At 42.1% G+C, this 24,587-nt stretch overlaps 1 protein-coding gene across 3 annotated transcripts in view; it reads left to right on the top strand.

Annotated features, from left to right (window-relative positions):
* Window positions 1-6,193: 6,193 nt before the first annotated feature.
* Window positions 6,194-24,587, top strand: part of galnt14.S (polypeptide N-acetylgalactosaminyltransferase 14 S homeolog) — a 210,525-nt gene continuing 192,131 nt past the window's right edge. For 2 of the 3 annotated variants that reach the window (XM_018264922.2, XM_018264921.2), the window contains exon 1: window positions 6,201-6,664. In XM_018264922.2, the coding sequence (XP_018120411.1) occupies window positions 6,536-6,664 (129 nt within the window). In that variant the 5' untranslated portion in view covers window positions 6,201-6,535. Of the gene's footprint in view, window positions 6,665-24,587 lie in introns of all 3 variants that reach the window. The other variant, XM_018264923.2, reaches the window with a different exon arrangement.

Below are 24,587 nucleotides of genomic sequence, written 5' to 3'. Positions count from 1 at the left end.
TGTAGCTCCCCATCTTCTTTTCTGCTGATTCACTGCACATGCTCTGTGCTGCTGTCACTTACTGAGCTTAGGGAGCCACTCACAATATACAGTACACATAGAATAGAAATGTCACAATATAAGGCTGATTAGTAATTAATACAGATAATTACTACATGGCAGCACAGAAACCAGTGCAATTAGCATCAGAATTTAATAATCAGCAAACCTGTAGCATCAGCTTATATTACAGCCAGGGAAGCTCATTTTCTGCTGGATAATTAGTGACGAGCCCTAAGCTTAGCTTCTCAACAGCCAATCAGAGCCCACTGAGCATGTGCGTGTTGCAGACACTACTCTAAGAAAATCCTAGTTGAGGAGATCCTGTGACAAATTTGAAGTGGTGGATCTTTACTATAGAGATGCTGAACCTTTAGTGTGGTGCACTACGTTCATTATATAAAATATGGCATTTCTTTTAGGGTTTAGTTTTCCTCAAACTACTTTTGTTTGCATACAATAAAGAATGTGAGCTCATCTTGCTTCCCCTTTATTATGGGAAATGTGTGTTGTGTAGGAAACTTGTTCTTTTCTACAGTCTTCAGAATATGCCAACACAACAGGATTGTTCCAGGCTACAAAGAAGTGAGAGGTTCATGTGCACTAAAACCACGCAAAGTGTGTAACAAGCAGATGTATGCAGCACTCCAAAGGAAGGGCCTTTACTATTGGTTGAAGGGGATGTGTAGGGCAGCCATCAGGGGGGGGGAGTTGTAGGGGGCCCGAGGGAAAGGGGGGGCCTGGCCATGCCACACTTACTTGATTAGCCGGGCCCCCCATCTTTCTGAGAGCTGCAGACTTCGGGAAAGCATGGACGTTTAAGGGGCCCTGGCCACCAATTTTCTCATAATGTGAATGTGTAATATTTTTAATATTAAAAAATATTGGTGGCTAGGACCCCACATGAGAAAAAAAAATTGGTGGCCAGGGCCTGGCCACCAATTTTTTTTTCTCATGTGGGGTCCTAGCCACCAATATTTTTTAATGGGGGGCCCTGGCCACAAATGTTTTTTTATGGGGGGCCCTGACCACCAATATCTTTTTTATTAACATGTGGGAACCCTAGCCACCAATATATATATTTTTTTTTTACTGTGTGGTGGGGGTGGACCTGTAGGTGGGGCTTGCGGTGGGTGCAGCCCAGGGGGCCCAGGAAATTTTGTCGTATGGGGCCCTGCGATTTCTGAAGGCAGTCCTGTGTGTAAAGATTTATGTCCCAGTAAGCAATAGCTAGAAGACTCAGGGCCGCCATCAGGGGCGGACAGGGGGGACAAGTGTCCTGGGCCCAGGCATGAAGGGGGCCCGGTAGTGCTGCAGTTTTGAAAGAGCCGGGCCCCCCTTGAGAGCGTCGAAACCTGCGTCCATTTTCGAAGTCCCGAACAGCCAAAATGCGGAAGTGCCGAAAAGCCGAACAGCCGAAGTCCCAAAGCCATGAAAACAGCTGAAGCCGAACTCCTGAATCGGCGAAAAGACCCGAAGTCACGAAAGGAGGTGAAGTTAAAGTCCTGAAGCCTTGAGTTCAATTCCACTGAACACCAATTTGTGTGTGTGTTTTTTTTTAATCCCCTGGCCGCCAATGTATTATTTTAATATTCTATAGGACTCTGCCACCAAGGTTTTTATAAAAAATATTTTTTGGGGCCCCAATTTTTTTTTAACTTGTAAGGGGGGCCCTGGAGCCAATGTTTTTTAAAAAATATTCTTTGGGGCCCCAAATTTTTTTTAACTTGTAATGGGGGCCCTGGCGCCAATAGTTTTTTATAACTTGCGTGTTTGGGGGTTTCTTTTTTAGCGCTGATGTCTGTGTGGTCTTTTAACTGTGATGTGGAGTGGGCGGGATCTGGGGTGGGGCTTGGGCGGGATCTGGGGTGGGGCTTGGGCGGGGACCCAAAAATTTTGATGTACGGGGCCCCGTGATTTCTAATGGCGGCCCTGAGAAAAGTACACACCTTATCACAAGAAGGGTTAAAGGGGACCCGTCACCCAAAAAAATGATTAAAAATCCTATTTTATCACATTAGTCAAGCAAAATGAACTTTAATTACACTATATAAATTATTTGAATCTTGTTTCCATCAGTCTGAGCATTCATAATTATAGCAAGCAGGCAGGAGCCATTTTGTGGACACTGTTATTAAGACGAGCCTTGCATCATCTCCGAATCTTGTTTGTGCACCAGAATGGGGGACCCGATGTCCATCCTCATGCCCTGGTTACACAATTAAATGTTTAAGAGAACAGGGGAATATGTAGAGAGCAGTGACATCTAAGAAGTGCTGAATGGAAAGTGAAAGTAATTGTCTGCCCCGCCTCTATGCCACGGGCATAGAGGAGGGGCAGACAATATTTGATTGACAGCTGAGATTTTTAAATGAGCTTACAGCAGCTATGAATGCTTTAATAAAAAATAGAAATTGGATTTCATGTTTAATTTGAAAAGGACTTTTATTATACAGATTTTTGTGTCTGGGTGACAGGTCCACTTTAATCTTGGCACCTTCCTCAATTCATCCTCAGTGTCGCTGGTGTCAGAGAGATAAATCTGAGCAGTGACCGTGGGGGCTGATAATTAGAGACATCAGTCACCCTTGGAGCCATTAGATGCCGGAGTTATCCATCTGTGTCTGCCTCTGACTAATACTCGGATTTTTTTTTTTAGAACAACTTGCCAACTGGGTTCCACAACCAACCAGGTTGTTCAGATTCTTCCTTACTGGATCCCTTTCTGACACTTACCACTTTTTAAAACATAGAAAGAAAGAGAATTGGAACCAAGCAGTGCTTTTATTTCCTTTATTTTATATGTCTTGTTTTTTAATAGGAGCCCAAGGAGGGGAATATTTTGCAGCAAGAAATTATTGCTTTGGGAAATTACTAATGAGTGGCCTTCATGGAAAGAGTTTAATAACAGGATCACTCTAAAATCTCATTATATTCCACCTTATGCTGCTGTAGTCCACTGTTTCCCAGTTGGTTGTAAGAAAATTTGGGAAGCTCAGTAATAGACCATGTTCCCTATGTATCAGCAGATTCAGCATAATAGTGGTCATAGTAAAGCAGCACCTACAGTAAGATTTATAATAGTAGAGCACTTGCAGTATCAGGGTTAATACTAAAGTAGCACCTACAGTAACATGGATAAAAATACAGTAACACAATTTTAGGGGTAATACAGTAACACCTACAGCAGCAGGGATAATACAGTAGCACCTACAGTAACATGGATAATAATACAGTAACACAATTTTAGGGGTAATACAGTAGCACCTACAGTAGCAGGGATAATAATACGGTAGCCCCTACAGTTGGATGTATAATAGTACAGCACCCATATCAGGGAAAATAATGCAGTTGCAACTACAGCAGCAGGTATAATAATACAGTAACATCTACAGTAACAGGGATAATAATACAGTAGCCCCAACAGTAGCATGAATAATAATAAAATAATACCTACAGTATCAATGATAATACAGGAGCACTTACAGTAGCAGGGATAGTAATATAGGAGCACCTACAGCAGCAGGTATAATAATATTATCCCACCTACAGTAGTGGGATAATAATACAGCAGCACCTACAGTATCAGGGTAAAATTACAGTAGCACCAACAGCAGCAGGTATAATAATAGAGTTGCAGCTGCAGCAGCAGGGATAATTATACAATAGCACCTACAGTATTAGGGGTAATATTATAGTAGCACCTACAGCATCAGGGATATGCTACAGTAGCACCTACATTATCTGAAATGAAATGTCTCCTTTAAGTTTTAGTACAATGGCAGGGATAATAGTGCAGCAGCCAGTACAGTAGCGGGGATGATAGTGCAGCATTAGGAGGAGTGTGATTGTGACTGAAGTTTATCAAAGCACAAGTCACATGACTGGGGGCAGCTCTGAAACTGACAATATGTCTAGCCCCATGTCAGATTTCAAAATTAAATATAAAAAAATCTGTTTGCTCTTTTGAGAAATGGATTCAGTGCAGAATTCTGCTGGAACAGCACTATTAACTGATGGGTTTTGAAAAAAAAAAAAAAAAACTTTTTTCCCACGACAGTATCCCTTTAACTGGGTGTATGTACAGTATCTATCACGCTGTCTGTCTTCATTATAATTAGTGATAAGCAAAATCTTTTGCAGAGTTTCACCTATAGACTTATGTGGGTGAATTTATTTTTTTGCCATTTCGCGTTTTTTTGTTGAAGTGAAACGGGTCAGCTTCGCCCGTCACTAATTATAATATATATATATATCTACCTATCTATACTGTAGTTATCATTTGTCTATGGGTCATGTATCTGTCGTTCTATCTGTCCCTCTTTTTCATTATCATTTATATAAACTCTAATCTATGTGTCTATCATGTATCAGTCTGTCTATCTGTATCTAACGAGCTGTAGCATCTCTCTATCTAGCTCAGTATAGATACAAATTTGTTACTTTAGGGTCAGGACACACGCTCAGATTCGGGGAGATTAGTCGCCTGGCGACAAATATCTTCTTCATCGGGGCAACTAATCTCCTCAAACTGCCTCCCCGTCGGCTAAAATGTAAATCACCGATGGGATGGCACTCTTAGCGATTCGTTTTCGGAAGTCGCCTCGTGCCTCACGAGGCAACTTCAGGCGACTTCGGAAAACTAATCGCTCCGAGTGCCATTTACATTTTAGCTGGTGGGAAGGCAGTTGGGGGAGATTAGTTGCCCTGAAGAAGAGGAGATTTGTCTCCGGGCGACTAATCTCTGCGAATCTGCCTGTGTGCCCTGACCCTAAGAGCCAGGGCACATGCTGCTATTTCGGGAGATTAGTCATCCAGCAACAAATCGCTTCTTCGGGTGACTAATCTCCCTCAACTGCCTTCCCGCTGGCTACAATGTAAATCTCCGGCGGGATAGCAGTTGGATTGCTTCGGCTTTCCAAAGTCGCCCAAAGTTTTCTCGTGAGACAACTTTGCAAAATGAAGCGGCTCCAAGTGCCATCCCGTCTGCGGTTTATGTTCTAGCCGGCGGGAAGGCAGTTCAGGGAGATTAGTCGGCCCGAAGAAGAGATTTGTTGACGGGCAACTAATCTCCATGAATCTGCCTGTGTGCCACACGCTGCTATTTCGGGAGTTTAGTCATCCAGCAACAAATCACATCCAGCAACAAATCTTCCTCGGGCAACTAATCTCCCCGAACTGCCTTCCTGTCGGCTAGAATGTAAATCGCCAGCGGGATAGCAGTCGGATTGCTTCAGCTTTCCGAAGTTGCCTGAAGTTTCCTTGTGAGGCAGTTTTGGGCGTGTTCGGAAAAATGAATAGGCTCTGATTCCCATCCCGCTGGCGATTTATGATCCAGCCGGCGAGAAGGCAGTTTGGGGAGATTAGGCGCCTTGAAGAAGAGATTTGTCGATGGGCGACTAATCTCTCTGAATCTGCCTTTGTGCCTTGACCCTAAGGGCCAGGGCACACGCTGCTATTTAGAAGAGATTAGTCGTCCAGCAACAAATCGCTTCTTTGGGCGACTAATCTCCCTGAACTGCCTTCCCGTCGGCTAGAATATAAGGGTAAGGACACACGAGGAGATTCAGGGAGATTTTGTCGCCTGGCTACTAATCGCCTCGTCTTTTGAGCAACTATCTCTCTGAACTGCCTCAGCGTTTTTCCCCATAGGCTACAATGAAAAGTTGCCTGCGCTAATGCACACGCAGCGATGCGTTTTCAATAGTTGCCCAAAGTTGCCTCAGTGAGGCAATTTCAGGCAACTATTGAAAACGCATCGCCGTGTGTGCATTAACGCAGGCAACTTTTCATTGTAGCCTATGGGGAAAAACGCTGAGGCAGTTCAGAGAGATAGTTGCTCAAAAGACGAGGCGATTAGTAGCCAGGCGACAAAATCTCCCTGAATCTCCTCGTGTGTCCTTACCCTAAAGGACACTTCTTTCCGAAGTTTATTCGTGTGGCAACTTCGGGCGTCTTCAGAAAATGAATCGACTCCGAGTCCCATCCTGCCAGCGATTTACAATCCAGCCAGTGAGAAGGCAGTTGGGGGAGATTAGTCGTCCCCAATAAGAGGAGATTTGTCGCCAGGCGAATGTGAGCGTCTGTCTCTGCACCAATAGATACACTTATATAAGGTTGATTTGTAAAGGTTTATTATAATGTGAATTGTTGGTCCAGAATCAGCATAATCCCGGGCAGAGCGGCTAATGGTGACGGAGCAGGTGTGCAGGTGGCAGGGGGACTATTGGCTGACAGTTTCAGTGCAGGAGGAGTTTACAGGCAGTAGGTGGCGCTAAGGTTTTCCCAAACTGTCAGGCTTCCCATTCCCGTAGTAGCGGCGTGGGCTCGGGTGCAGCTGGGGGTCCCGCTCCTTTTCATGTGCTGGTGCCCAAGGGGCGTTTGAAGCCTCCCCGGCAGTGAGCGGGTGGCCCTTCCCCATGATCTTCTCCTCCAGCAGAGCAGCGCAGCGCAATCTCACCCCGCGGGGCTATGTCACTGGAGCTGTGGCCGGACCATGAGGCGAGTGGCTGACCGGCTGCTCTTGTCCCTGGCAGGACTGCTCTGGATCGCTCTGCTCATCTTCTTCTTCTTGGGGGGCAGAAGCAAGTTGGAAGCGGAGGAATCTGAAGGGGATCCGGCCAAGGTAAGAGGCGTGTGTTCTACTAAATACCCGGTGTCCTGTCACTGTTACGTCACTGTCGGCCCGCGGGCCGTTACACAAACTGCTGGGGGGAGGGGCAGTTCTTGAAAGTGATTGAAGGAAGGAAATGTCAAGTCCTATTGGACCCCTGATGCCATTTCAGTGTTAACGTCAAACTTCCTCAGTATCAGGGTTGATGTCCGGTTTATGGATCCATAAAGGGCATCAGAGCCCAAAATCTGGCAACTCCCGACTTCTACACAAGTCAGTCCCATTGCATGCTGGGTAGTGTAGTCTGACGTTAAACTTGGCAGTCGGCAAAAAAAAACAAAAACGACATTACCCAACATTAGCGATGGGCGAATTTGACCCGTTTCGCCAGAAATTAGGCCGACGGCCATTTAAGTCTATGGGCGTCAAAAAAAGATTTCGGCCATACACGGGGCGATAAAAGCTTTCGACAGACCAAGTCGGCAGTTTATTGGCCCGTGTGTGTGGCCCCCCAACGGAGAGTTCCACTTACCTGCCCCCTAAACTAAAGAACATATATGTGCATATAGTTTGTATCCGCAGAGGGACTGCAAGACTATAACTTTATATGTGGTTTGTTATTTTTGGACCTGTAAAAACGTTACTCCCCCCCACTGAATCCAGGGGCGACATGGGTTCCTAAAAATGATGGCAGCGCCCAGGCATTGAGGGGTTAAAGGATTCTGTGACGCGATAGTGCAGCGCATTTCTATTACTAAACGTACATTATCTAAGGCAAATTACTTTTTAATTGAAATGCATGAGTCAAGGCTGAACAGAAAGCTGTGCAGTCTGCAGCATTTATCTGGGTTTAAAGGACTGATTTGGTAAACTTTATAGAATCTTAAATATTTTATGTCTGTATATCTATATCTATATACTGATACATTTATATTATATATTTATATATACACAAGTATGGGCTCTTTTATCAAGAAACCCATTATCCAGAAAAAAGGTAGCTGGTACATGGGCAGCGAACTTGATAATGTTTAAATGCATCACTGAGATGCCCCCCAAAGCAACTGTCCTAAACTTGGGCCCATGGGTGCCTTTATAGAAATGTGTCCCTGCACGTAGGTGCATTTTTGGTCACCCAACTCCATGAGTGCAGCTTCTTATGCATTACAATGGCAACTCTAGAACTCAGGCATTTGTTTGGACCAAGAAAAGTCAAATGAATGGGAGTGTTTGGTGGAGAATGCGCCGTATCCCTAAGACACGTTGCTCCATATTACGGAAATCGCCTCATCCGAAAGAATGTCAAGTAGTGATGGGCGAATTTGTCCCGAAAAATTGGCGAAACGCAATATAGTCAATTAGCATCAAAATTATTTTGACGCGTGCCAATTCCGACGCACGCGACAATCTTTATACATTTGCCTATTTTGTCCAAATGTATTAAAGTCAATGGGCGTCCTAAAATTTTTAACGTGCGCGGCTATTCAGACCAAATGTTTTATCGCATCTTTTTTTGCTGCCAAATTTTTCCCGACGTTTCGCAAATTTATTTGCCGGTGGCGAGACACGGAAATTAGCTTCATATTCGCACCTGCCGAATTTATTCGCCCATCACTAGTGTCAAGGTTATACCTGTTTGTATAAGTAAATGATCTATTATTGTGACATCACTCTGATGGAGATTTGGTAATATGGCAGATGCCTGTTCTTGATCTCACTGCAAGTGGCGCTTTTGTCTCAGCGGCTCTGGTGGGTGACATTTAGTCCCTTGCTGCCGGCGCGGTGTAGCTGAGAATGTGTTCAACAGAGAAGTACTTGGGATGCAGAGAGTGGATGAATAATTCATATTTGGCTGTATCCCCTGAAATGTCTGGGGGGAGGTCTGTTTGCTTGTGAAGCACCACCACCATCTCCTGCGCTCATTTAAGGCTTATTTTCCCTTTCCGTAAGTCGTCCCACCCAGCGGAGCGGGAGAAAGAGGCAGATTTTTGGAGCCACAGAAGTTTTCCGCTTTGAAACCCTTTGTAGGTTCCTCTGGCTGCAAATTACAGTCAATTGTCTGATGAGCAATTAGGAGCTTTAATTCCAAATTAGCAACACTGTACGGCGTCTTAATGATCAATCAAAACCTGATGGGAGTCAGTATACAAACCTCAAATATATCACAAAATGTCCTCAATCAATCCTGCACATCTACATTTAGTTAGTATGATCCCACCAGGCATTGTGGGAATTGTAGTTTTCTAACAACTAATGGTCACAGGGCAGAGTAGGGTACCCAAGAGACCTGAGTATGGACCTGAGTATGGACCTGAGTATAGACCATTATAAATATCTGACAAATGCCTTCTAATCCATGTCTTCCTAATAAATACTTATATTATGTTCCTCCAACTTTTCTTTCACTTTTCCTTCTGATTAGTAGGATTTTTATACTTATTTTTTTCTACCCCCCATTTACCTGCTCTCTCCTCTATCCACATATCCACAGCTTCTTCCCCAACTCCCTCCTTCCATATCTTCTTGTGTCTCCTTCACTTGTTATTCTTCATTTCTTCCCTTAAAGGGATGTTCCCCCTTAAGTTAACTTTTGGTACGTTATAGAATAGCTAATTCTTCACTATTTATTTTCAATAGTTTTTGAATTACTTGCCTTCTTCTTCTGACTCCCATCTACAAAACAAATGCTCTGTAAGGCTACAAATCTATTGTTATGGCTACTTTTTATTACTATTCAGGCCTCTCCTATTCATATTCCGGTCTCTTATTTAAATCAAAACATTGTTGCTAGGGTGATTTGGACCCTAGAAACCAGACTACTGAAATGACAAACTGGAGAGCCGCTGAATACAAAGCTAAATAACTCAAGAACAACAAATAATAAAAAGGTTGCCTCACGAGGAAACTTCAGCCTACTTCGGAAATCGAATCGCCACGTGTGCTTAGCGCCGCCAATTTTTCCGATTTTCCGATTTTTCCGATTTGTTGCCAGGCGATTAAATCTCCCCGAAACGCCCAGTGTGAACTTACCCTTATGCCTTGAAGGGAATACCTATGCTGCCATAGTTTTATGGGATCTCTCTGTACAGACTATGAGCAAACTTAGGGACTGTTCCTGCTGAATTGTGCTTAGTATAAGGGAATAATGCTTGTTTTATTGCAACTCTCTGTAAAGGCTCTGAGCAAACTGGACAGGTTCAGCATAATTTGTATTTTGTTAATGTAGAAAAGGTTGTGTATATATAGGTGTATACTGCCCCTTTACAAGCCAAGTTTATTTAAACGCAGTCTTTAAACCCCAGTAGAAATCGATGACCATATGAATTGGCATATTACTGGGAGCTCGATATCCATTCACAGAAAACATCACTCGCTGTTTCAGTACCATCTTTGGGAGGGTCTAGCAGCTTATAGCAGCCAATCGGCAATTAAAGGGCTGAACAAGGCAAATTAAGGCTTGACGCTATATGACTCAAAGCTCTCTGCAGGGTAAGTGCAGGTAGGGGGGCACATTTTTGGGACATTAAAGAACAGCAGTTGCCTCCTAGAGAATGCACTACTTTGCTCAGCTTTGAAATAAAGGTGCATATTTATCAAGGATCGAATTTTGAAGTAAAAAAACCATCGAAAAAGGCTGTATTCGATCGAAGTGCGATCAAACGATTTAACCCTTTGAATCGAAGGATTTTTCCAAAAAAAACTTTGACTTCTCAATACTTGCCCAAAAGCCTCCAGGTTCTAGGAGGTCCCCCATAGGCTAAACAGCAATTCGGCAGGTTTAAGGTGGCGAAGTGTCGAAGTCGAAGTTTTTTAAAGAGATAGTACTTCGATTTTCGAGTGGTCAAATTTTCTAAGGTTTTTCAATTCGAATCGAAGACGAATTTGGCCTATTCGATGGTCGAAGTACCCAAAAATTACTTCAAAATTCGAAGTTTTTTACTAAGAAAATTCAATTCGCCCTTTGATAAATCTGCCACAAAATGTCAGTTTTATCTCTTTTCTCCTCCCTTCTCTTTCTATTAAGTGTAAGCTCTTGGGAACCGACTCCACCCATAAATGTAGTATTTTTAATTCTGGAATTTTGCACTTTCGGTTAATGAGTAAAATAGCCACATACTTACCACTGAAAAACATTCTATGTAATAAAGCACCACCCATTGCGCCATTTTAATTTGTTCTGGCGTCTTAACTTTCTACCAAAAAGGTCACCCTGTGGTTATTATATCTTGTGGCAGACACCGCTTACAGCCGAAAGGATTAAATGACCGGGCACAGATATCCCCTGTGCTGGGAAAATGTTACATTAACAAATAAATGGAGTCATATTTACGATTATTGATGTTTTTGCGTTAAGCAGGAACTGTCTGAGGCTGGAGGAACGTTGATCTGCGTTTAGCAGAGGAAATTTGTGCCGTAGTAAAACATCAATTCACTTCTAGTAACTCATTTATTTCTTGTGCGTGGATGTGCGGGTAATTATAGCGAAGACGAGGAGGCGAAAGAAATTGAGGTTATTAAGAGCCTTTAAAGGGATGTGCACCTATGGTTTTTTCCTCTGCATAATGAAAAAAAATGTAATTCTGGGCCACTTTCCAATTCACTTAAGATATAATTGCATTTACATTTAACGTTATTTGTAAATGAAATTGCAATTGAAAGCAACGTCTGTCTATCCATTGCTATTCCCTTCTCAGAAACAATGTATCAGAAAACCGACTCCAGCTCCCACAATGCCTTGCACTCCTCTCCAGCCTTGGCTGCTGGAAAGTTGAATAGCGATACAATGTAGCAATAAGGGAGGAGGGACTTAAAAGAGGCAGAATGGCTTTCAATAGCAGTTGCGTTTACAAATAACTTTGAAACCATTGGAAATTTGTTATAAATGTATATTGGGAAGTTGCTCAGAATGACGTTTTCTTTCAATATTCCAAAAAACTGTTGTTGGGTGGAGTCCCCCTTTAAGGCTCATTTACGAATGCAACAGCAATACACTAAATAGTGCCCATTAGGTTTGTTTGTGGGATCCAGAATGTTTGTAACATTAATACACAGAATGAAATTTATTCCCAGCGCTGCAGGAAGAATTTCTCAGCCGGAGCGAGTCCCTGGTTTGCCCACAATTAAGTATTTGGTGCCTGAGGCACAGAGGAACTGAGGCTGCAAGGAAGCAACTTGGAACAAGACAGAGCTTTATTTTCACCTGAAGAATCTCTTATTCTCTGTTAAAAAAAAAAAAAGCACAGGCCTTCCATCTATATATACCCCCCCCCAAAATGAAATCTTAGTAGATACAGTGATCTAGATAGCTTATGACCATTTTAAATGTAAAACAGTGTTGTATATTATTTGATTCAATTAAATAACCTTTTTCTTTCCACTGGGGTTTTTAGTTTTTTTTGGGTTCTTAATAAACCCCCCTTTAAAGTCAAATTTAAACTCAACCACATTAGCGCTTTATTCAAACCATTGCCATAACAGACACCTTACTATTGACCTAAGGGAACAGCAACAGAGGGGAAACCTTCTTCATTGATCCCATTTTTGAGGTCCAACCCCACGTTTTGGGAGCCTGAGAAAATGTAGGAGGGGATCCAGTTATTAAGTCACTCTCCCTCTGAAATAAGACTTTATACAGGGTCCTGTCTTACTCATTACGGGGCAAATTTACTTACCTGCGAAAACTCGCCATCGCTGGCTTTTCGCACATCGCAACACTTCGCTAGGCGTAAATTCGCCAGGACACCGCTAATTCACGAAGATCCGAAGTTGCGCACAGGGTACCGAACGCTTGCAAAGTTGCGCTAGCGAAAATACGATCAGCTAAGTTCGAAGTTACGCTAGCGTTGGCTAATTTGCATACGGCGTGCAGTTAAAGTTGAATGGACGTATATGCTGCAGCAAATACATTACACTACACAAGGCCAGGGAACATTAATAAACTAAAATAGAGATGTTATATTGCCCTACACATGAGCCCACTGTATAGTTTATGTTCCATATGTTAAGAAATGTAGGGGGGAAGGAGGGTACCCCAAAAAAATTGTTTCGATCTTTTTCATCCTATCACCCTGTAAAAAGGAAAAGACTGAAAAAATTTCAACTTTTTTTTGACAAACTCCTATCTGCTCTATTGCACTTTGCCTGGTTTGAGGTGGCGAAGGCAAGTCTGGCGATAGAGGTAACATTCGGTAAAATAAAAAACTTTTTTTGCGTAGTAACGCTCTTTTGCCAGATGATGATTATTGTATGATTATTTTTGAAAGAGACGCACACATTATACAGTGCCCATTATCTGCCTTTGCACTCAGTGAAGTAAGGGAACAAAAACAGAGCATGGTCTCTACACTGTAGGTTTATAGGGCTCTGGGGAAGCTGCATGAGTTGGCATTTAGTGACCACTAGAAATGACAATTTCTGTAAGGAATTTCCAGTGTCATAGGGCTGATATATACATTAACATGTCCAGTAGTGACAGGCAAATAAATTTGGCAGGCGCAAATTTGCGTTGAATCTCCGCATTTTGCCACCGGCGAATAAATTTGCGAAAATTAGCCGGTGTCAAAAAGTTGGAAAAAGTTGCTCACGTCAAAACATTCGCGCATCAACATTATTCGGATTATGTGGGCGTCAAAATGTTACGTTTTTCTAATGTTTTCCGTTTTGAGAATTTCCAGCGGGAATTGCGAAACGGCAAAAATTTGCAAAATGCAACATTTTTCGGCGGAACGGGACAAATTCGCCCATCACTAATGTGCAGCAGCTCTCTAACAAAAAAAAAAAGACTTCAGGGGCTACTTGAGCATGTGTAGTGTAGTGTGCCATTCTGGCCAAAAATTCTCAATGATTTTTACCCAGCATGCAGTATTCCCCCCTTACAAACCCAGTGCAGTTTTGGGGGGTGTGTGGGGGGCTGGTGTCTCACAGTTTGATGGGAGTCATGCATAATTGAACAGATAATTGCAGCCATTGCATGACGTTTGCGCATGATTCTTTAGGCTCATGTCTGCTATGACTTTGACACATTCTGCATTGGAACATGGTGGCAGATTCAAGGTACCCCTGTATCACTTGGCGTATTTGTACGTGATATGGACATACTGGCACCGAGTGTAACTATAGGGAGGTGCAAGTAGGGATGGGCGAATTTTTTTGCCTTGTTTCGCAGAAAAAATGATGCCCATAAACTTGCATGATGTTGTGCGTCAAAATAAAAAGACGCGCGTCAAAAAATTTTCGCGCACCCCAAAATTTCTTTGTCGCCCATAGACTTTAATGGGCGTCGGCGACATTTTGCCGACGGCGAATTTTTTAACGAAACGGGTCAAATTCGCCCATCCCTAGGTGCAAGAAATACATTTAATGAATGGCGTCAACAACTGCATCCATTTTTGTGTGACCGTAACTGTAGTTGTGGCTGTCAATGAGCCCTTGACTATGGACCTAGGGCTGCTGTATTCTCAGCCATATTATAAGAGCTAAGGAGCATTCTTTTCTCAGTTCCATGAACTTGCATCAAATTGAATTCCATAGACATAGTGAGCCAGAGTGCAAAACCTGCGGGATCAGGATATTATCAGTATGTTGCCAATGAGTGGTTGGTTTTATCTCCGAAATATTTGACTTTATCATTTTGTTTGATGTTTGTTATATAAACAGATTGAACTGAGCTTTAGTATTTAGTGTTTAGTTTTATTTTATCCCTTCCATAGTCAGGTTGAGGCAACTCGTTTGCCATCTCGGCTGATTGTTCTCTCAACTTTTCCCACAAATATTTCAAATCTCCAGTTTCGTAAAAAAGACTCCTGTAATCCACTGGCTGAAAGACTGCTGGGAGTAGGAATGTCACATGGTCACTGACGACTTTGTATCTGTGTTTTGGGGCCAGGGGTCTCTCTGTCTTCCCCTCTGTGAATCATTATGGTATTATCCCTATGTTAACTGATCCATTGCATGGTGGCCTTTGCTCTCTCCTAAACACTAACCAGTAACTAAGGCAGTGATCCCCAACCAGTAGCTCGTGAGTAACAAGTTGCTCTCCAACCCCTTGGATGTTGCTCTCCATGTCCTCAAACCAGGTGCTTATTTTTGAATTCCTGGCTTGGAAGCAAGTTATAATTGCATAAAAACTAAGTATAATACCAAACAGAGTCTCCTGTAGGCTGTCAGTCCATATAGGGGCCACCACATAGCCAATCACAGACCTTATTTGGCACCCCAAGGGACTTTTTCATGCTTGTGTTGCTCCCCAACTCTTTTTACATGTGAATGTCTCACGGGTAAAAAAAAATTGGGGACCCCTGAACTAATGTTTATTAGGACATGCTAGACATTGGCCTAACGTGTTTCGTGCTTGTTCTGGCACTTACTCATAATAATACTCACAATATACAGTATATATACAATATACCAGACATAATATACAGTATATGTACAATATAAGAGTTACAATATAAGGCAAATTAGTATGAATTCAGAGTCACATTGCATGGCAGCATAAAAAGCAGTGCAGTCTGCATCAGAATTGATGTAAATGAGCCCCGTAGCATTAGTTGCCTAACAGGATACAAGATGGGGAGCTGCTGGGGGCAACTATGAAGGCCTGGATGGATCATTACAGTTATAGGGCTGGTATATTTCTAGCCATGTTGATTTTAGGTTTTATTTTTCCTTTGAACCTTACCAAGATATATACTGGTATGGGACCTGTTATCCAGAATGCTCTGGATCTTAGGTATTCCGGTATTCTGCAGACCTTAATTCTGCTAGAAAATCATGTAAACATTAAATAAACCCAAGAGGATGGTTTTGCTTCCAATAAGGATTAATTATATCTTAGTTGGGATCAAGTACAAGGTACTGTTTTATTATTTCAGATAAAGAGGAAATCATTTGTATTATTTAGATAAAATTGAGTCTATGGGAGAAAGCCTTTCTGTAATTCGTAGCTTTCTGGATAACGGATTTCCGGATAACAGATCCCATACCTGTAAAACTTTTACTTTGTATGGTTTCCTAAAATAATGCATGACGCATTGCTTGCCTGGACTGCCCTCATCAGTGATCACTAAAAAAGCAAGGTGGGGGATTTACTTCCCCTTTAATTTTTAGGTGAACTTTAAAAAAAATAAAAAAATAAAAATATTATATAACGGTGAAAAGTAACGAGGTGGTGGCACTGGTGGGTGGAGGAGCTTCCAGCAGGCAGGAGAGGGAGAAGCAGTAGAGCAATTAAAACGAGTGGTTCCTGCAGAACTCAAGTTGCCACACTGATGGGCACACAAGTCGGCAGGAAAGTTCTGTGCTGCAGAATAGAGTCGTGCGCTGGAAGAAACGGAGACTCCTTCAGGCTCCCCCCTCTTCAGTTTAACAGGCCGCTTTAAAAAGGCTGATATTCACAGAAATCATTAGCAGCCCCCCGGATCCTCTTATATCAGGCCTCTTTTCTGTTGGAAAGGCTTCACAGGTGTCTCACGGGGGATCAAGGCAGGAGCCAAATGCAAACACTTCATTTGTCTAATTCAGCAGTGAGAATAAGGTTACGGTGGGATTAAGGGGGTCTGCTGGAGCCGCGGGTGTAAGCAAACACGGATTAATAGACTAGGCTGTGTATAGCGTTATTCTTATATACCGCTGCCTCACTGCTCTGGAAATTAAACCAAAAACTGGGTTTTTAGTTGCCCCTGAGCCCTTTGGGGGGTATATACATAAAGGGTGTCCCTTTGCACCTAGAGTTTGCCAAAAAAATACTGGCCTTCCCATATATTTTAGGGATGCACCGAATCCGAATCCTAAATTGCATATATAAATTAGGGGCGGGTAGGGAAATCACGTGACTTTTCGTCACAAAAGAAGAATTTTTTCTACTTTTGCCTTTCCTGCTTCTAATTTGCATATGCGGTTCGGTTCGGTATTCGGCTGAATCTTTCATCAAGGATTCTGGGATTCGGCAATAGTGGATTCGGTGCATCCCTCATATATTTATCTTTTTTCCCTAATAATAACATTGGGATAAGCCATAATTTTTACCGGCCAGGCCAGTAAAATACCGGCCAGGTGGCAACCCTATTTGCAGTCCTCCATCTATTGTAACATCAGCACCAAACTGTTAGGAGAGACCAGCAGACCATTTTATTTTCCAGGGTGATACATTGGGGTAAATTTACTAATCAGCGAAAATTCAACAGCGATGGCTTCGCAGCTACCGCAACGCTTCGCCAGGCGAAAACGTGCCCAGACAACGCTAGTTTACTAAAATTCACTAAAGTTGTGTCCAGGGCGCCGAAGCTGGGCGATTTTTCACTAGTGTTACTTCGGCAACGCGAGCAAATCAAAGCGAAGATGCGCTAGCGTTCAATTCTGCCTATCGCAACTTTGCTGGTTAGTAAATTGGCAAAGTCCCTGAAAACGGTAACGCTGGCGAATCTTCGCCATCGTTGGTCACTTCGCCCTCTAGTAAATCTGCCCCTCTAGCTTGGGGGGGGAAGGTGCCAAGGGGCTCCGAGTTGTCGTCAGGAGTCCTGGAACCTGCAAACTCGTTAATGTATGTGTGATGGCTCTGGGGGCCGTCAGGTGGGGGGGGGCATCTGTTTAATAAAGCTCCAGCACTGGCTTGTTTAGACAAAGACATAAAAAGAGCTTATAATAAAATTACAGGGCCCTGGTTATTATATGTCACATTTCGAGCGGCTGATTTGGCCTGAAGTAACTGGAATAATCAGGCTGATATGTCGTAAAAATTTATATGAATATTATAAAGAAGCCCCAATCCTAGGGTGTCGGAGGTGTTACAGTTCCACATGCCTCGTACGTTTGTGCTGTCAGCCATCTTTTTAACCCATAATTCTGTGTTTTTACCCAGCGTGCTGTTAATACTGAGTAGCTGAATGCTACCCTTCTTGTTTTGGGGTTCTGTGTCTCCCAAGACCCCCCTCCCCAGAGTCCTTTAGCAGGGAAGGTCTGTGCCTCTGAAAATGCCCCCTGCACTGCCCCATCTTCTTTTCTGCAGATTCCCAGCAGCCTAGAGCTCACTGAGCATGTGCAGAGCCACTGACACACAAAACATGCCTAACAAGATCCAAGATGGGGCGCTGCTGGGGGCAACTTTGAAGGCCTGGATCACTACTGTTATAGGGCTGCTGAACCTCTGGTAAAATAAGTTCAGTATATAAAATACAGCATTTATAGCCATATTCATTTTTATATTTAAGTTCTTTAAACCTCTAGCTATAAAAATGTGGGCTGCTTGTGGGATTTGACAAGAAGTGTAGTAGGATAGCAGGTTGTTTTTGGATGATAATTTGGCCACCCATGTGGCAAAATACGCACTGTACTTAACACAATCCAGCAGGAGCAGCCCCCTTATCTTAGTCTTATCATAGTCTGTACAGAGAGATACCATAAAACTATGACAGCATAGGTATTCCCCTGTACTAAGCACAATACAGCAGGAACAGTCCCCTAAGTTTGCTCATAGTCTGTACAGAGAGATCCCATAAAACTATGGCAGCATAGGTATTCCCCTGTACTAAGCACAATTCAGCAGGAACAGCCCAGTAAGTTTGCTCATAGTCTGTACAGAGTGATACCATAAAACTATGGCAGCATAGGTATTCCCCTGTACTAAGGAAAATGCAGCTGGTAAGTGTACAGCAGCCCTTCACATCAGGCTTTTCTCTGGCATTGCTGGGTAAGTGACCAAGCTGAGCCGTTCAGTAGTTTCTCTGTAAAAGCCATTTGCTTTTTTAGTCATTCTTCTATTTTGCATTTGTGTTAGGATTGAAGGCTTCAGAGCAGCTGCTTTTGTTCCTTTTTTCTCCCCTTAAATATAGAAAATGGGTGAAAATAAAAAGCTTTTAGTTGAGGTCTAGTGAAAGGCGGCTAAATGACAGTTAGCATGACATGAAGTTTTTCTTATTTTAAAGGCAGAGAACCATACTACTGTCAAGTGCAGATTATTAATGGGAACAAATGGGAACAAATTAAATGTTCTTATTTCTACAGCCAATTCACTTGGTCTTTTTGTTGTTTACAGAGAATTCGCCTCTGTGATTACTGTACCGGCTGTATCATAAAATGGTGCCCCTGTACCCTCACTGCTTGCTCCAAAGTCTTGCTTTTTGCCCTCTCACTGTATATAATACCTTGGGGTGCTTGTATCCTCTGCCTCTCACTGTATATAATACCTTGGGGTGCAAGTGTCCTCTGCCTCTCACTGTATATAATACCTTGGGGTGCTAGTGTCCTCTGCCTCTCACTGTATATAATACCTTGGGGTGTTAGTGTCCTCTGCCTCTCACTGTATATAATACCTTGGGGTGCTAGTGTCCTCTGCCTATGAGCTATGATAAGCTTGAGTGTAAGAGCATGATCTGAATACTGTGATATCACCAGGCACTAATATAACTATGTTGATTTCTACAGCTAATAATGGTGCTTGTGGGGTACCAAACAAGTTTTTTCAGCTATCAACCCTATTTTGATCACACCAGTGTTGGCCGGTGAAGATAAAAAAACCAAGCCTACTGATGACACCTATATAGAGGAGACGTTAGATGGTACATTGCACAGGACTACTGTAACATATAGCATGTTCTCTAATACTTGATCATTATGTTGGCTTTATATAATATGGAAATATATATACTCATAGAGTGTCCCAGTGACCAACACCACAACTTTGGGGGCATGACAGGACTAAGGTATTACTTCGCCCCTTCTTTTTCCCACTCTGGTTGCTGGATGGACAGACCAGGAAATATAGGGCCAGGTAGTGAACCCCTGTTACCTTTTGCAATTTTAGGCAACCCAGGGAAGCATCTCAACTGGACTTTCTGATGTGGGATTTTTTGGGGTCTGGGCAGATCCTCTAGGGCCCAGTGAATTGGTAAGAAGTTGAGTTTTCAATATTAATGATAAATGAGTGGGAACCCTGGATCAATTGTCGGGTTCAGATGTAGTGGTAGCTCCAGGGTTGCATCAATATTAACTCAATTCAGAATAGGAGGCAGGTAGGACTGAGTGGTGCCAAACACAACTATAAAAAAGGTGCCCTTTGATACAAATTTCTTGACTGGGGTTTTTGCCACAACTCACTGCAGAGAAATGTGCAATGCTGCAAATGCAAAAGCAGTCGTAAATGACCCCTCATTCAATTACGTTTAAATGATCTTTAATAAATGTTCATGGAAGGGATGTCACCAGTTGAAGAATAAGAGGATTGGTTGATTCCTACCTGCCACCAGGCCTGTTTTGTCTTAGTTGATTAAGAATTCCACCACATAAAAAGAGCGAAGATGTTCACTGTTGGCATGGCTAGAATATCCTGAATTTCTGTTTGGCAATGCTACTCAGTGGGTTGATCCTGGATCTGCAGAACAACAGTCAGAGCCAAGACACGGGTACCTTCAGGACTTGTTCAGCTTGGCTATGTCTAAACCACAGACATCTGAGCACCATTATATTGGGACCAATGATCCATCAGACAAAGAGACTGGTTATACAGAGAATCACAAAGGAAGGAAACAAAGCCAAGGGTTTCTGAAGCATTGAGAAGATGATTAATACCGCTATTCCTCTTTGCTTTGATTGAAGTGTGAGGACTGGGCAAATGTCTTGACGGCCTGGACAGTCTATTAGACAGCTGTGTGTATTACCAGTAATTAAAGGCAGCCAAATGGCCATGACAGCAGGAGACATTTATCCTCAGAATGTCATTCCCGTAGGCACATATTATATTAACAAATCTATTTTTTCCTCTTTCTGATGGATCTGTCTGAATTTTTTTTCTGTTGCTTTCCATTTTAATTACCTCTTCCCCCTGTGAGACACACACTTGTATATTTCTGTTTGATTCCCGTCTCATCTTGATAAGAGAAGGAAAATAACAATGGGAAGATGCGGCTGATAACTTATGTCAGAATGGAGTTTAATTATGCTAATGTACCATCCGCCTCAGTTTCAAATGAGTGTTTTTCAGTCCGTGGAGAGGTTTAACGAGCCTTTGTTTGTGGAGATAAACCGGCCTCTAACTTGGGATGACAGACTTTTATCATAGAGTTTATCTAAACTGGTTTGTTAGAGTAACAAACCGTTGTTCTACTGAATGAAAATTCTCATTATGCACAAGATTGAAGTGTGCCAAGGTTGAAGGAACCCTATTGTTCAAAAAAAGTAAAAGTAAAAGTTTCAAACTTGAGTACACACAGAAAAAGCAATTAGAAAAAGGGCTCTAAAATAGGAGGAAACATCAATGTAATAATATAAGGTCGAACTGAGAGGCTGGCTTGTCTTCCTCTTCCAGATGCTCCAGCTGTCCAGAACGCTCTCCAAGGCTCCAATGTTGCCCAGTTCTAATGTGCCTACTCCGTTGAGATGCATAGAATCATCACATAAAAATCAGGAAAGATGATCAGAGGGCAGTACTGGACAGAAGGTGGGGAGAAAATCCAAGATGCATCTGGGTCTCTTTTGCCTCTTATTGTATTTTACTTTTAATTGATCCTTGCCTGACCTTGATTATCATCATCATCATCATTTATTTATATATATAGCGCTGTCAAGATATGCAGTGCTTTACTGCAGTTATAGCAAACAGGGAATAAATGGTGGATAACAAACAAGGATTACAGAGTACAATAGGGTTAGAAGGACCTAGAAATTAGAGTTTACAAACTAAAAGATTAAGGTAGATTATGATTTGTGTTGCCTGCCCTGATGCTTGGCCGGACCATGGCTACAGTTTTACTGTACCTCACTGCTTTGCTAGTCTGGCCTCTGAAAGGGAGTGTTAGTGCAACGCCAGAAATTTTTCGGTGCTACAGAAGGGCATTGGTAAATTCTAGCGCCGGCAGAAGTCAACTTCTACACTAAAAAGCAAAACTACAGGTAGATACCTAATAGGGCCCAAAATTCTTTAACTTTTTGGCTTAATTATTATAGCACAATTACCTTCCAGAAATGCTAGACATACAGAAACTACCATTAAAGGGCATGTAAAGGCAAAAAAACAAAATCCCATTTTTACTTTCTTTAATTAAAAAAAAAAAAAACCCATCTCCAATATACTTTAATTAGAAAATGTGTACAGTTTTTATAAGAAACCTGACTGTATGCAGTGAAATTCTCCCTTCATTTTCTGCTGTGGAAAGGAATTGTCAGACGGTCCCTAACTCCTCTGCAGGAAAACAATCATACTTATGAACAGCAGGGGGAGCCCCGTCTTCCAAGCCATACAGACCTCAAGCAGCTTTGTTTGTTTTCCTGTAGAGCAGTCGGCGACTGTGTAGAGATTTCTATTTTTGCCTTTACATCCCCTTTACTGTTTCCAACTACAACTGCAGGGACAAAGATCATGGAGGCAGATTTAAACAGATAAACTGGGATTCTATTTGGAGGATTATTTTGCCACAGCCACTGGTTCTGCAGAGTTGGAGAAAGTTTGTATTAAACAATACAAAAACTATAAAATCCACATTAGATTACATGACAACACAGGGCCCAGTGCAGTCTGTATATTCTGATTATTAATTAGTCTTGCTGTATCGGCTTCTGGCAGATATTATTTGACTTGTGCTGTTTTGATACATATGACGATCCCTTAGCAGCCCAGACCACACTGAGCATGTGCACAGTCTTGGTCTTGCAAAGATGTTTAAAAAGGTTACAAGATGGTGACCCCAACTTTGAAAGCATAAATCATTTGTTTGATTAGGCTTGTGGTGCAGTAAGTTCATGTTTATGTTTAGTATACAAAATACAGCATTTCTAGCCTTATTCTATTTTAGACTTTACTTTCCCTTTAACTAAGGAGAGAACACAAATGTTCAAGCTTTGTTACCCAGCGCGATTCATGGCATTGTCTGAATCTCAATAAAATGTTTGCTCATTGTCGGCAAAAGTCAATGGCTCATCTAATAGCTACACAAGGAAAATTGCTGGCGTTCTGCTTCGGTAATTGCATGATTTACCGGTCCCTTCCTTGTCCTCCTTTTTTCTATAGTCATTAACAATAGGAAATACATTACATCACCTTGATTTGTAATGTCCATAATAATTTGTTCTACATCCCCAACTTGGTAAAGGAACTGAGAATCACAGATCTGCAGACTAAAGCTGGCCATAGATTTTAGGCTTTTTAAAAGATCTTTTCGTTATCGTAAAACCAAGCTTATCTTGAAACAATGTAGAATTTGTCCATCAACTAAAAAGACCATTTTAAAGGGATACTGTCATGGGAAAAAAAATTTTTTTCAAAATGAATCAATTAATAGTGTTGCTCCAGCAGAATTCTACAATGAAATCCATTTCTCAAAAGAGCAAACAGATTTTTTTATATTCAATTTTGAAATCTGACATGGGGCTAGACATATTGTAAATTTCCCAGCTGCCCCAAATCATGTGACTTGTGCTCTGGTAAACTTCAATCACGCTTTACTGCCGTACTGCAAGTTGGAGTGATATCACCCCCCTTCCTTCCCCCCCCCCAGCAGCCAAACAAAACAACAATGGGAAGGTAACCAGATAGCAGCTCCCTAACACAAGATAACAGCTGCCTGGTAGATCTAAGAACAACACTCAATAGTAAAAACCCATGTCCCACTGAGACACTTTCAGTTACATTGAGAAGGAAAAACAGCAGCCTGCCAGAAAGCATTTCTCTCCTAAAGTGCAGGCACAAGTCACATGACCAGGGGCAGCTGGGAAATTGACAATATATCTAGCCCCATGTCAGATTTCAAAATTGAATATAAAAAAATCTGTTTGCTCTTTTGAGAAATGGATTTCAGTGCAGAATTTTGCTGGAGTAGCACTATTAATTGGTGCGTTTTGAAAAAAACATGTTTTCCGATGACAGGATCCCTTTAAGCGTTGTTGTCTAGTAGAAGCTAGGGGTAGCTGCCTGCTTAACCCTGCAAACAATTGGACAATAGATAGATTTTCACTGTGACCGATGAAAATTTTCTGATTGGTGTCAGACGAAAAATCATTAGATGCGCAATCGTTTGATTCCCATTAACCTCACGATAATCTGACGGATTGGTTGGGTTGCACTGAAATCGGTCTTCATCAAAGAAAAATCTTTGTGTCTATGGGGCCTTAATGCTATCTACACAAAAGTGACTTTTTGCCTTTCATGCACTGCTCCAACACTGTTCTGCATGCCATCTGACTAATAGCTCCAGTAGGTAGTAATTCATTCTGGTTGGGTGCAGCTGAGTAAAGAAACAAAGCTGCCTCCCTTGTGCTCATCATGAATGAAGAAAGCAAATGCTCTGTTTAAGCTTCACATTATCAGATATATTCCAGACACACTTCAAAATAGGAAAAATGTGACTTTAAAAATGAAAAATTAGGCCTGAATCCAATAGACCAGTAATCCCCAACCAGTGGCTCCCAGTTGCCTCAAAGCAGCTGCTTATTTTTGAATTCCCAGAGGCAAGTTTTGGTTGCATAAAATCAGATGTACTGCCAAATAGAGCCTTCTGTAGGCTGCCAGTCCACATATAAGCTACTAAATAGCCAATTGCAATGCTTATTTGACTTTTTTCATGCTTGTGTTGCTCCCCAACTCTTTTTGCAAACTGAATATGCCTCACATGTAAAAAAAAAGTTGGGAACCTCTGCAATAGACCATGCTCAGTTACGTCTAGATGTCCGGAGTGCCTCTCACTTTTAGGTAAATCCATTGTAGATATGGGTATGGGTGTACTTATAAATGACAATATAATATTATCAGATCTATATGAAAGTCTCTGTACTCTTCAGAAGAAGATATAATTCCCTGATGGCTCACTCAGCTCTACAAGAGGTAGTGTTCAGGTTATACCAGTTAAGTGCACACAGGGTAATGGGAAACTAACCATATCATGGAGGACTAAACAGCTGAGAGGTGTTTTACCTTTCACTAGGATTCTCTTGGTCTACTAGTCAATATTTG

Source organism: Xenopus laevis, chromosome 5S (genome assembly GCF_017654675.1).
Source record: "Xenopus laevis strain J_2021 chromosome 5S, Xenopus_laevis_v10.1, whole genome shotgun sequence".
Lineage (NCBI taxonomy): Eukaryota > Metazoa > Chordata > Amphibia > Anura > Pipidae > Xenopus > Xenopus laevis.
The sequence above is the reverse complement of the archived record's forward strand: the minus strand, read 5'-3'. Positions and strand labels throughout refer to the sequence as shown.